Here is a 14498-nt window from a genome sequence, read left to right as displayed (position 1 = left end):
ATACTCTCATAACAGGAGCAAACTTGATCCCAAAGCAATCAAATGCATTTTCCTTGGGTACTCACCAAGTCAAAAAGGGTACAAATGTTACTCTCCTATTACAAGAAGATTTCATAGCTCAATAGATGTTATTTTCTTTGAGGAACAACCCTAGTACACAAAAACCAATGTTCAGGGGGAGAGTACATCAAAAGAACATCAGTTTTGGAATATCATTGAAAACCAACAACATTCTCCTGTCAAAAGTCCATCTCAAGTTCCTTCCATTGTCGATGTATCTCCAAATCTTGTCATCAAGTCTCCAGAATCTCCTGTCAAAACTCTACCTCAAAATCCTCCCGACCCTTCTGCCAAAAATAGTGAGCTTCGTGTCTACTCCAAAGGAAATTGGCACCAAAAGGAGACGGCAAAAACGAGCACTTCCTTAGCAACTCCGTGAGTCTGAACCAACTCCAAGTTCATCTGAAACATCACAAGATAACTCTCATTCAAACTCTTCTCCTCATGAGTCACCTGATATCGGCCCATTGCCTTAAGAAAAGGAGTGAGATCTTGCACAAATCATCCTCTTTATACCTACTTATCTTACAGAAGATTATCTCCAAAATATAGTGTTTTTGTCTCCAATCTTGACAAGATACAAGTTCCCAACAACATTCATGAAGCCCTGGAGATACCACACTGGAAGGCTGCCATTATAGAAAAAGTTTGGGCTTTAGAGAAGAACAATACATGGGAGATAGTGGACTTGCCACGAGGAAAACGACCAGTGGGCTGCAAATGGATATTCACTATAAAACATAAAGTTGATGGAAGTGTAGAAAGATTCAAAGCTCGACTAGTACCAAAGGGATTCACACAATCCTATGGTATTGATTATCAGGAGACGTTTGCCCCAATTGCTAAACTCAACACTGTGAGAGTGCTCCTATCCCTTGCAGCCAATTTAGATTGGCCATTATTTCAACTTGATGTCAAGAATGCCTTCCTTAATGGAGACCTTGAAGAAAAAGTGTACATGGAGATTCCTTCTGGGCTAGAAAATCAAGCTACAAATAATAAAATCCGCAGGCTCAGGAAGTCATTATACGGGTTAAAACAATCTCCTCGTGCCTGGTTTGATTGTTTCTCTAGGGCAATGAAGAAATTTGGCTATTTGCAATGTCAATCAAATCATACACTGTTTATCAAACGATCAACTCAAGGAAAATCATCCATTCTCATTGTCTATGTAGATGACATCATTCTCACGAGGGATTTCTTTGAAGAAATGGATAGACTGAAGAAATTTCTTGCGAAAGAGTTTGAGATCAAAGACATAGGGAAACTCAGATATTTTCTGGGGATGGAAGTATCTCAAACAAAAGATGGCATATCAGTCTCTTAGCGAAAGTACATTCTGGATCTCATAAAAGAGACAGGAATACTCGGATGCAAGCCCACAGGTACACCCATGGATCTGAATATAAAACTAGGAAATGGGAAGAACATGACACCAGTCGACAAAGGGAGATATCAACGACTCGACGGAAAGCTTATCTATCTCTCACACACTAGACCTGACATTAGTTTCTCAGTTAGCGTTGTGAGTCAATTCATGAACAATCCTATGGAAGAGCATATGGCAGCAGTCTACCGAATTCTTAGGTATCTCAAGATGACTCCAGGCAAAGGTCTGTACTTCAAGAAGAACGCAAAGAGAAGCTTAGAAATCTTCACTGACACAGACTAGGCAAGCTCGATTACTGATCGAAGATCCACGTCAGGATATTGCACCTTCGTATGGGGAAATTTGGTCACTTGGAGAAGTAAGAAACAAACTGTGGTTTCAAGGAGCAGTGCAAAACAAACTGTGGTTTCAAGGAGCAGTGCAGAAGCCGAGTTCAGAGCTATTGCACATGGAATTTGCGAGGGAATGTGGCTTAAAAGATTACTGAAGGAACTCAGAATTCAAGATGAAGAGCCATTATACATGTACTGTGACAATCAAGCTACAATAAGCATAGCTAAGAACCCTGTTCATCACGACAGGACTAAGCATGTTGAGATATATCGCCATTTCATCAAAGAAAAGATAGAAGATGGGATAATTCTGCTGCAATACACGCCAACAAAACACCAAATAGCTGACATTCTGACTAAGGCCTTGCCTAAGTCCAACTTTGAGGATTTAAGCACCAAGTTGGGTATGATTAACATCTACTGCCCAACTTGAGGGAGAGTGTTGAAAATCCACTAGTAATATAGCTGTTGTATAGCTACTGTTTTCCTAAATTCAATCTTTCCGTATTTTGTTTTTTCCTTAATTAGTTGATTGAGTAAAATCAGGAATTATGTACCTTGATTTTCTCTGCTAATTACAACCTAAGAATTAGCTGAGTTGCTAGAAATAAGGGCAGAAATCACTCAGCCCTCTTGTATATAATGACCTCTTTATATCAGAATAAATGTGTGGCAGATTCAATTCTTTAATTCAGAAATTTTCATGTAAGAAGTGAAACCAGCTTCCTTTTGAGTTGTAAGCATCAAAGATCATGTACTCACAAAGAGGTTTGACCTAGTTGTTGAGGTACCAGACTACTCGCTAGTAGTAATGTGTTCAGGGGAGATCAAGTGAAGGGGAGTGAGCCCCGAGTATAGCCTATTGGATCCTAAAAATAGTAAAATAGACTTTGTTTACATGAAAATAAAACCAGCTTACAATCACACGTTCTGGAAGACTGCAAGGGGTGACCTCACAATAACTCGTCTCAGCATAATGTTCAGTTTCCTGAATGGTAACTTCAAGAGGAACATAAACAGGTAAACCTGTATCTACGTCAACCGTCTGAATCCAACGTGCTTCTGTTGCAAGAACATACAAATGCCTGAATGCCTGTCATTAGAGATTTGATGGCTATCACAAAAATGAATAAGAAACAGGAGACAATTAATTGCTTAAATTTGATAAAATAAACAGTTTCCATGATATCCATGGTTTCAAAGCCCAAAGAAAAGCACAGAGAGAATTTTTCCAATACAATAGTTCAAAAATTGTCCATCTCAAATATTGAGATCAATTCTACTTTCCATAACCTAGTTGATGAGTACAATGATTAGTTCAATTATAATTGTCACAAACCACCTAATTATATTTTGCAAATGATTGTCTCAGATTTTGGGAACTATAAAAAGCCGTGGGACCTAGCAGTCAAGAAATGGTAGAAGAGAGGCAAATTATCACCCTCTTGAGTAGTTGCATGTATCCTGCATCAAATGTTTTCAACTGAAAATGCCTGAAGAATAACCAAATGTCACTTTCAGATTCGTCAAGTTATGCAAATCCTGGACTACACTACTTGTAGTTTCTTAAACGTGTTTTTGTCCCAAACATTACCAAAATAAATCTTGTATATGACTTCTGTGTATGTATCACCTGAAGGTGGCATCGATTGTCGTTTGGTCCAGTTGGTAAGCGTGGATAAAGTGTTATCAACAAAGCAGCAACAGAACTGTTACTGGTTGAAAAAGTCCACATTCCACCCCCAAGAAACAAGAAACCAATGGCTAAGCTTACCTGCATTAAATTCAAATATTGAAGAACAATAATTCAAAGTTTCACATACAGATCAGATCAAAAATATAATTAATAGTAAAAAGTCCATAAGGTATCCATCCTAATAATTTCAAAAATTTGTCAAATAGGTACAAGCATGTCGAACATTATCTTTTAAATTAGTTTGACTTCAGCATTGGAATGGTGTAAACTACATTACGCAAGCTTATTCATGATTTATAGCCAAGCAGAAATTTATGCTAACAATCAAGCTTATCTATATTTGAGTACATATCAATTGTGAACTAGGTTAAAATTTGAAAGGCTACAACATGTTCATCAAAAATAACTAGAAGTACGCATGTGCTCTATAAAAAAGAGAAAATAGTGCCGAATTTTTTTTCGCGAGTGTTTTCTGATTTCCATTTCCACATTTTCTCATCTTCATTTCCTTTAATGTTCAATCATACAAGAATAATAAATGTTTTAGGAATATATAGACCAAACTATGTGATGTAGTACATCACAACTACAATTAATAATCTCCTACTGCAATTGTGTTATATCTTTTAAAAGTTTATCATTTCCATTATGTTTGTCTATTTAGTTTTCTTGTACAGTTGTGATAAGACTTTACATTTTATTTGATTAGAATTACAGTTTTAACTAGTTTCAATTTTCAAATACTATTAGAAGCAGGAAATAATCTTGCCTATAAATCATAGTTATAGGACCTGACCCGATCATCGACCCGGAAAAACCATCGGGTCATTCGGTCGATGGTTCAACCATGGGTCAAGGGTTGAACCGGTGGGTCGATGTTAGTTCTTAATTTTAATTAAAAATATTATCAACTCCTCACCTTCGGAGCGGGAGAGCTTAAAATAAAAAGACAGTATAAATGTTATTTCATGTCATCCTAGTTAAACTAAATATATATATTTGGCTCATATTATTTGTTGCAATTCTACATCTATCATGGTGGTCAAGGCCTCAACCTTTCAACAAGGTAATGCGGGTTCGATACTCACTTCATGCAACTTTGATATAAGTTTTATTAGGTACCAATTTCACCAAAATCGATTTACCTAAACTCGTCCGATTTATGACATATATGAACCGGTTTGGACGGTTCTTGTCAGGTTTGATTGTAAATGGACCAAATTGTGCTAACCGAACCGGATGAGTGTCTGGTTCACCGGTTTTCGGGCCGAACCGGTCGGTCCGATTTTAATAATTATGCTATAAATATAGGGGTATTGTACCCTTTTCACAACAATCAATCATTGTTCAAACAATATCAAAACAAGCTAATCCAATATTCTTAATTATTGCATAATTCTTATTACAAAATTTTCATTATCGTTTCCGCACCAAAATTGGTATCAAAGCAAGAAAAATGCCTTAGTCTGATGGTCCCGATGGCAGTTAAATCGCCAATGACGAATGGAGGCTCAACAAACTCAAACAACGAATCAAAGGGGATCCACGAAACCCTCCACATCACGTAGATATTGACTACATTAAGTCTTGAAAGGAATCACGAGCCCATAGGGAAGCAAGCTGACAAGAATTTGCAGACTTTAACTGCTATGAATGTTTGTTGCTTCAACAAGCTCAAAACATGGCAACAGGTGGCTAGAGAGTTTCCTAGAGTCCCAGCTAAGTTTGAATACACACGAGTTATTAAGGATTCTATGAAGGTTTATGAAGAAGATATAAAAGAGTCCAATTTGAAGTGCAAGAAGATTTTTAAAACACGATGCACCATCAACAATAAAGTATGCAGAGTGATAATAAATCATGAAAGTAGTAAGAACTTGGTATCCAAAGCATTGGTGAAAACTTTAAATTTGAAGACCGAAAAATATTCATCTTCCTATCAAACTTTCTTTGTTAAAAGAGGACAAAAAATTCAAAACATGGAGGTATGCAAAATTTCCCTCTCTTGGAAAGTACTACAATGATGAGATTATATGTAATGGGTAGCGATGGACAATTGTCATGTACTTTGGAGACAGCCATGGTACGGCATTATAGATACCACGTATATAAGTCGAGATAACACGTATGTGTTTTGGTGGTACTATAAGAAGATTATTTTGGTGACATGTGACAAGCAATTTGTGAGTGCTAGTGTAAACAAAGAGAAAAAGATCCACAAGGCAGATGATGAGGTTAAACAAGATGAAATTCAAGATAATCGAAATGTTATCGTTAGTGATACTAAAATAGAAAAAAGAAAAGCATGTGCAAGTTGAAAACCCGAAACCTAGTGATCCCTTATACATGAAAATTAGCAATGAAAATAAGCGCAAGGATGAGAAACACTAGGGTAAAATTACAATTGAAAGTCCCAAGATTGAGCCATACTCCGATGATGAACTAGTTGAAGTTCAAAACTTTTTCCAACAAGAGGAGAGAATTAAAATTTTCAATCACGAAGGGATCAAAGGTGAGGCATGTCAAATTGATAATCAAAATTTTGTTGACCTTTCCTACAATTTCAGTGTTAATGAATTGTATGAGAATAAGGAAAATAGGGACGATGAGGATTTGAGTCTTCGTGCCAATTCTTTTGTATTGAAGAGAACATCACTAGAGATTATAGCAGAATATGAAAAGTGTGAAGAATCAAAAACAACATCAGTGATCTTTATCAAGAATGGACTTGAGGATGAGAAATCAAACCATGCTTTGTTTATGAAGAAATATTGTGTAGAAATTATCTGTGAAGAAAACAGAATGAGCATGATAGAAGCAAAATAGACTTCAAACAATGGAATTGAAGAATATAATGTTTATCAAGCACATTGATTGATTTTCTTATCAATATTAATAGAAATTTTGAATATTTTCATCCCGATTGATTGATTTTCTTATCTTCAACCAAACTCGAGGACGAGTTTTCTTCAAGTGCAGGGAATTAATGTAGTACAACACAACTACAATTAATAGTTTCCTGCTGTAATTATATTTTATCTTTTCTATTATGTTTACCTATTTAGTTTTTTTGTATAGTTGTGATAGGACTTTATCTTTTATTTGATTAAAACTAGTTTTAAATTTCTAATACCATTAAAAATAAGGAATAATATTGTCTATAAATATAAGGATATTTACACTTTCATAACAATCAATCACTACTCAAACAATATTAAAACAAGTTATTCCAATATTCTTCTTAATTTGTTGCATAATTCTTATTACAAGAATTTCATTATCGCTTCTACACCATGATGAAACTCAACCTTTTTAACTAAACTACGGTTTACTCAGATGTATAGAAGCAACAGTCATCTTAGACTTCTTTGCTTTTTGCATAAACAACAAAATAAAATTAGTATAATCATAACTCTTCTTTATGGGGTTTTAGTTATTTTAAATAGATCAAAATAGTATTTTGCATTGATTGTAAACAAAGTGGAATTTCTATTATTGTTTCATCCATTATAAGAGTAGCATAATCTATCTCAATGCTAATGCAATTTTATAAATAAACTACAATGAATATAGATGTGAGTAAAGGCAGTACAGCCAAATGAAGATTATAGATGTGAGTAAGGCAGTGTGGCCAAAAAACAAATAAACTACGTTTGGGCACTACCTCTCTTGGTAGGTAAATAAACTACCGAAATGCATTAGAAGCTCTAGAATCGAGTAAAGGCAATGCAGCCAAAAATATTTTGTTGAAAAAACTTCAATATTGTTTGAAAAAAAACGCATGAAAAGGGAATCTAAATATATTTTGAACTAAACACGAGTTCGATTAATCAATTATAAGGTTGTTACCATAGCTTCCCCTAATATGTATTGGGAAATACTTCCTATGTAATGAGCAGAAACTCTCGATTAAGAGGCATGGAGACAAATCTGACACTTGTGACTCGAGAAAACCCCAAATGTCACTGTACAACATTGCAAACTATACTTCCAGAAGTTACCAAAAAAAAAAGTGTAATTTCCACTTATTTGGTTGGTATATTCATTTAAATTACATGTCCTATCAATGAACAAATGCCTTTCCCCCTCTATCACTAAGAGAGATTTTGTGGTTTTCAATAATAGCCCATTAGTATCTGTTGGCTTCTATAAATAATGTTATCCAAACTTTCTTAAAGTTCCCAAGTTCTTAATTGCCCCACAAAATGATATAAGAAAAATAACTGGCTTTGCCCATGTTTGGTTTTTGATTAAAATCTGATTTTAATCTAAGTCAAAATCAAACAATCAATATTAACCAAATCTTTTATGGGTTCCACAATTTTTCGACCACACATTTCAAAAACTTCTTTCACAATCTACTAAAAAATTTAATTTTAATCCCCACTAAACTTCCTCTTTCTTTCCATAAAAATAAAAAAGAAAAAATAAGGGTGCCAACAGCAACAGGCAAGTAGAGATCTTATTTGAGGGTACCAAAAAAAGAAAAAACTTACCGCCATTTGAGTACCAAAATTAGCATGTCCATCAGCTGAGTTTCGAGTGCGAAGAAACTTCAGCAATCTGAATGTTTGCAGATGCCCAGATCCAGCCATTACCTGCTACCACAGGATAAAGATGTCACATATTGGCTTGCTTATGAGTCAAAGAAAACAGAAATGATATTCTTTTAAGAATGTACTAACCACACATAGGGAAAGAACAATGAGATGAAGGCAGGTTTCAAATGTTCCACGATCAACATAATTAGACAATCCTTTGGGCAAAGTATGTCCGCTAGAAATACATACAGGTTTTATCTGCAGGTATGGTAGTCAATTTGTTATAGGTGATATATGAAGTCAAATGCATCATTGAAGACAGACCTCATTGAGGAAGTACACAGCATATTTATACAGCAACTCTTGTGCATTTTCATCTCTTGTACCAGCAAATCTCAACCCTGAAAACATGTATGCCTCAATAAGTAAATATTATGGCAGAGAAACTCATCCGATAACAATCAATAGACCAAGTAAAACTATGCATGAACCATGGTGCGTTTAAATTAATGATCAAGTTACAATTTCAACTTTTACTATCTTTCAATCACTTTAACAATCAATTACAATTTAGGTACTCTGGGGAGCCTTTTTGATAAAATTTTATATTAATTGAAAGGATATATTATAAATTTCCTAGCGCAAATGAGAACCTATATATATGAAACTACCTATATATATGAAACTAGAAAAAGGAAGAGAATACTGATGGACCACTAATCCAATTTACATACAAAAGGCGGGGGAAACAGCTAGGGAAGGAAACAGAATGAGATTGTTCAACCATCAGCACATGCACTCAACAGAATCAATTGCAGAATATTCAGAGCAGCACATGGGTAAGCCTATAAAAGAGGGAAGTAACAGGAAGAAGGCAGACAGATTTTGGAAGGATCTAGATGAGAGTATTGGGTCTCTCGAACACCCAAATATCTTTTCCTTTTCGGTCATTATAATTTATTCACATAAAAATAGAACTACTGCATAGTTGTGATTCTCAGTTTCTATTCATCACTGTGTTATTCTATTCAAGCAATATATTGCGAATTCCCAGTTGATTACTCTTGTTTGGTTGCCATATCTTTTTGTCTCTCTACAGGGTAAGAAGTGAGAATCAGAGCAGGGTCTTACCAAGTGCTTCATTTCAAATTAGAAACTGAGAGAAAAAAGAATGCACTTAAACTTCAAAGACGTCGTGTAGAAATCATGAAGATGCTAAGAACTTAGCCTTTCCCTTACCCTATAACTCAGAAATTGAACTTGTTTGTTTCCTTCAAAATCCCACAGCTTCTTCAATCCATATTACTTGGAAACTGGCTGGTGCTATTATTTTCTACATAACATTAAGCTTCTTTCTCAAATGAAAACCAGTAGCCCTCTCAACAAATGAACTATTTCATCTTTTGGGACATACCCAAGCTACATCGGCTTTAGAAATAACCTGCCCCCACAAGAAATTTGCAACATCGCCAAGTAAAAAACAAATGATCAATATTCCACATCTTTTCTACAACGTACACCATGAAGGAGAAAGAGATACTGACTTTCCTTTTGATCTAAATCACAAGTATTGATCCTCCTATAATAACATATACCACATTAAGGACAGTACTACTAATGGAAACTTTTCCGGTCATTTTTACTATTTATGTGTCTGTTAAAGCCAGTACTTTTCAATGGAAGTCATCGAGGTGATTTAGGGGAGCAAATCTTGAAAAAAGTGTGCCATTCTATTTGCAGAGAGCTACTTGAGATGAAGCCATTTTAACAGGATATCATCTTAAAAGGCACAGGAAGCTCTACTTGTGTTGGTTTTTTCCCTGTGGACGGATCAAGTTTATTAAATGGTTAGGATGCATAGGATAACACAGCTACTGTTAAGGAGCTTTCTTTTGTGCTGGATAACTCCCGGGCTAGATGCAGAATGACAGATTTGGAGGATTGCCCAGTGAGAGTTATATATAAGGAGCGAAATAGGAGAGCTTCGGAAAAATTGAAAATCCTTACTGGAGACTTGAAAATACGTCACTAATCGTAAATTCATAGACGTTTTTTTTTTTTTTTTTTTTTTTTTTTTGGTCACAGCTACTGTTAAGGAGCTTTCTTTTGTGCTGGATAACTCCCGGGCTAGATGCAGAATGACAGATTTGGAGGATTGCCCAGTGAGAGTTATATATAAGGAGCGAAATAGGAGAGCTTCGGAAAAATTGAAAATCCTTACTGGAGACTTGAAAATACATCACTAATATTATAATTTTAAAGGTTTTTTTTTTTTTTTTTTTTTTTTTTTTTGGGAGCTCAGAGAGGAATGTCCACTGTAGAAGGTGGGATATACATATTGTGTACCCTTTTCTTTCAGTGAATTTTTTCGCTTGATAAAAACTATGAATACTATGGAGGAAGAGAACTTTTCTTAGTTCAGTATGTTGCTAATCTCAATTTCCATCCAGATATAGCTGTCAGTCAAACCCTCATTTGTAATTAACTATTCTCTCGGTGTGTTCTCCACGTTCACCCCGTATTCATCGCATTATAATTACAAACCCAGGATAGTGTTTACCAATTCAATGATGTAAATCCACCTGCTAGAAATATCAGTATAGTCCTTCAATCAAAAGAACTAGGCCATCCTGCATCAATCAATTTCTAAGATTCGATTATACCATATGCATCAGCAAACTCATGGTGGCTCAGACTCGGTTTTATCTAAAGTTTTGTCCAGGTTATCCATGCAGTTAAACATTAAGGGAACTAACAATAGATTGACTCTCACAGTTCACGGACAGCAATATTTTTCAGTTCTTGGTTGATGGGGAAGACCATTTCAAGGGAATAGCAAATTTTTTGAGAACAGAAGGTATAAAAGAAGAAAGGAAACTGTAGTGTCAATGCCTCTTATGATAAAAATTAAAGTGTTGGGTCTTCGTCTTCAAAAGATGTCTTGATCTGTAAACCTTTGCCAGTGATTCCACATGTAGGACTTGAGTATCTCCAAACTCAAAATGGCACAACCAATAGATGACATAGATTTCCATTGTGTATTATTAAGTTTAACAATTTGGGGTAAGTTGAATGCAAAAATGTTTTATGGAAGGAAAATGAACACCATTTCAGGCATGGGCCAAGAAGAATCAAAGGAAATTCGTTTATATGTAAGGATACAGTATAAGTAACTTTAGTCATCTTACAACTTTCATAATCCACCAAAAGAATGCCTTACCGAGGGAAATACATGCTCCAACTATTATGTTAACATATGCTTGAACAAATGCTTCAGCGTCCATCTCATAGATATCATCCATCTCATTTCCAAGACATTCTATGCCATTTCGGACAACTTCAGGAACCTGGGACTGCATCCAGTCTTCTGATGGACAAATTCTGAGCCAAATATATATAAATTCACATAAATACAAGAAATAATAAAGTGACCCAATTCTAAATATCAACTAATAATTCATTTGCTTTTTATGGACAGACTCTATGCCATGGTATTATATATTTCCGTAAATATAGCAAAAAATAAATTTTACTATTTCTAGAAATATCTAATATGCTACCTGCTCCACTGTATCAAATTCCGAGCAATAACACACAGCATTACAAAATCAGGCCTCACATGCAGTAATTCAAAATGTGTTTGTGGAATAGGCAGCCGCGATGCAACCGTCTTTGATTCTGTCTATTGTAATTAAAAGGTGAGAGAGTTATTAGGATCAGGGCAGGAAAAAAAAAGTATGAATTAAAGAAGCACATAATCAGGTGAAGTAGCATATAAATCAAAACGAAATTATTGTACCACAAGTTACCTTCAAGTAAATTAGAGTAAGAGCGATTATTGCCCCAGGTGCAGTAACATCAATATTGACCAGACTCCCATCCATTATCTATTACGACAAAGCAGCGTAATTTGAGAAATTAACAGAACACGGGAAAAGAATAGCCAGTTGCATGGCCACACAAGATTCTGACTGTTAGTAAATATTGCTGTGCATAATATCACAGGGAATAAAGATTACACAACCTGCCCTGCACTTCGATTGTGTTCATCAATAGATGGTTTAAAGAGATGCAGTTGGTCCTGGTAATAGCGGAATGACAAAGTCAGCCACAGAAATTCAAGATGTTCATTCTGGATAAAAACTTGTAGCAATATTTCTAATTCGGATACGGTGCAACTACATTATGAAGTTCTTTGCCACTGATATATTGAAACAGGCGATCAATTAAGGGATCCTGAGAGCCAAGAGTATTTTCCCCACAACCTTCAACAAAAGAAGGAAGGTGAGTAAGTTAAAAACAGTAATTTCATTAACTGAATCAATTTAAAAACAATACCCAAGGCAACAAGGCCGAGTGAAAATCCTGCTGAAACTGCATAACCCTCCCTTTCGAGGACATTATCTCCTCCACTTCGACGCCCTATTTCACTCTGGAAAAGAAATCACAAATTTATAGTTCAGGATAGAGCATCTCATTAAAGATACAGACTATGGAGTTCGCTTAATGAGAAAACAGAGTATGTTCTAGAACCAGTATATAAATAACAGAAAATGTAGTAACTAGCTCTGTTCACAAAAAATTCAACGTAATATTGAAATAAGACTAATGTTTCACCACGTGTCAATTTGGAATATTTAAAGCGAAAGTAAAAAACTAAATAATGGGTATTCAATTCAATTTGCCGTCCTCTGATCCCTGAACCCTTGGAGCCAAATAATGATAAATAAAGAAAAAAGGCAAAGTATAGGTGTCATACACCCATCATACTGACCGTATATAACATATTGCCACTAAAATAAATCAAATAAATTGAAAACACATAAAATTGAGTATACACTTCAAATGAACACTCAAACATCTCACCCTTTCTATCATGATTATATTTCTATTCAACATCCAACAGAATTATTGATTCCATATTACTTGGAGAAATGAACATATGGCATGGATTTCCTCTTAGGAATCACTAGAGAATAAATTCACTCAGCCTTACTTTTTAATGAGGCTACATAGCATTGCCTCACTATTGCCCAGTCTCCACTCGCTCCTCCTAACCTATGATGCACCGACACAGACAAGTGTATCCGACATGTATCGTGTCGAATTTGTCGACATGTGATTTTTCAAAGAAGTACCGACACGTCGCCGACACGTTGATTAAAATCTTTAAAAATCTTCATTTATATAATATAAATTTAGTTTCACTTCTTTTTTCTTTTTCTTTTTTTTTTTTTTTGAAATTTTTAAACATAAGTACATATTTGTTATTTACTAAATAAGTTTGAGTTAAGAATATATAATATTTTTAATAAACAATGAAAAATGTTTATGGTAGAATATTCGAGGAGTGTTGATATCGACACCTGTTGGACACGGACACGCTACCTTAATTGAAGTGTTCGTGCTACAGAGCTCCTAACATAGTTTGTTCAAAACTTCACACAGAGATGAAGGCTTCCAAAACACTCTTGGGGCCTTCCCAAAATGAAGTTGAAAACCGAAGAAAGATTGAAGACAAAAACCCAAAAGCAGAAGCAAAATCCTTGGGGGGACAAGTCATGATTGTTGTCGGAGGTAAACATACTCAATAGGGACAGAATAAAAGGAGGAAATTAGCTATCATACAAGTGCACTAATTAAAATAACAATAAAAGGGTATGGAAACAGTTAGTAGGACGAAGAGGAAATAGGAACCATGGCTAGTATTATACTATTGCAACTGTTTTCGTTTGTCTTCTTCTAAAGAAATTTATGGAAAACATCAGGGGTCCCATGAGCACACAAGCATGCTCGAGTAATATTCCAACAACATATAAAGTAACGTAAAGGAAAAATAATTATCAGTCCCAGGGCACAAAGAATCACATTTAAGGAGCAATAGTCACTGAAAGTACCAGAAGAACTTGCATTGTCTGTGGATGTGCTGATCCTTCGTACAGGAGTCCAATAGACAAAAGTGCTGCTGACTGGAAATTCAAAAAATAAAAAATGGAGCAAAATCCATAATTAAATAAATTTATAACTAAATGAATTTGAAAATAATAGAGGAAAACCAAACAAACAACGAACTGACAAAGAATCTAATAACATGAAGTGTTAACAGGAAAATCAAATGTGTAAAACCAAATGAGAAACAGATTTCCATGTACAACTACAGAATTTTGTTGATTCAAATGATATACTTGCAAAATAAAACAAACAAATCTACTAAAGATAACTTTTAGAGTAAAATAATACATAGTTTTATTTTCACACATAATAAACAAGGTACCTGTATGAGGGTAGGCAGCTCTAATTCTGGGAAGGAAGATGGATGGCGGGCTGGTAGGTGTACATAAAGAGACTGCTCAATCCAAAAGAAAAACAGCTAGCTATTTTTCATTCCCATAAAAAAGGCAAGCCTTACATTAAACGGAAAGCCATAATAAAAGTGAAGGAAAACTTTAAGGTATCAAAAGAGCATTAATAACACCAAA

General features: G+C 35.1%; 1 protein-coding gene across 6 annotated transcripts in view; it reads right to left on the bottom strand.

Annotated features, from left to right (window-relative positions):
* Positions 1–14498, bottom strand: part of LOC111389005 (anaphase-promoting complex subunit 1) — a 38328-nt gene that overhangs the window by 7998 nt on the left and 15832 nt on the right. For 4 of the 6 annotated variants that reach the window (XM_023013843.1, XM_023013840.1, XM_023013841.1 and 1 more), the window contains 13 exons: positions 14294–14365; positions 13917–13988; positions 12358–12451; positions 12202–12284; positions 12044–12100; positions 11829–11906; positions 11580–11701; positions 11240–11400; positions 8344–8420; positions 8164–8277; positions 7975–8076; positions 3416–3556; positions 2702–2875 (listed from right to left, as the gene is read on the bottom strand). In XM_023013843.1, the coding sequence (XP_022869611.1) occupies positions 2702–2875; positions 3416–3556; positions 7975–8076; positions 8164–8277; positions 8344–8420; positions 11240–11400; positions 11580–11701; positions 11829–11906; positions 12044–12100; positions 12202–12284; positions 12358–12451; positions 13917–13988; positions 14294–14365 (1347 nt within the window). Of the gene's footprint in view, positions 1–2701; positions 2876–3223; positions 3276–3376; positions 3557–7974; positions 8077–8163; positions 8278–8343; positions 8421–11239; positions 11401–11579; positions 11702–11828; positions 11907–12043; positions 12101–12201; positions 12285–12357; positions 12452–13916; positions 13989–14293; positions 14366–14498 lie in introns of those variants that run through there. The other 2 variants (XM_023013845.1, XM_023013846.1) reach the window with 2 other exon arrangements.

Source organism: Olea europaea, unplaced genomic scaffold (genome assembly GCF_002742605.1).
Source record: "Olea europaea var. sylvestris unplaced genomic scaffold, O_europaea_v1 scaffold547, whole genome shotgun sequence".
Taxonomy (NCBI): Eukaryota; Viridiplantae; Streptophyta; class Magnoliopsida; order Lamiales; family Oleaceae; genus Olea; species Olea europaea.
This window is presented reverse-complemented; position numbering and strand designations above follow the sequence as displayed.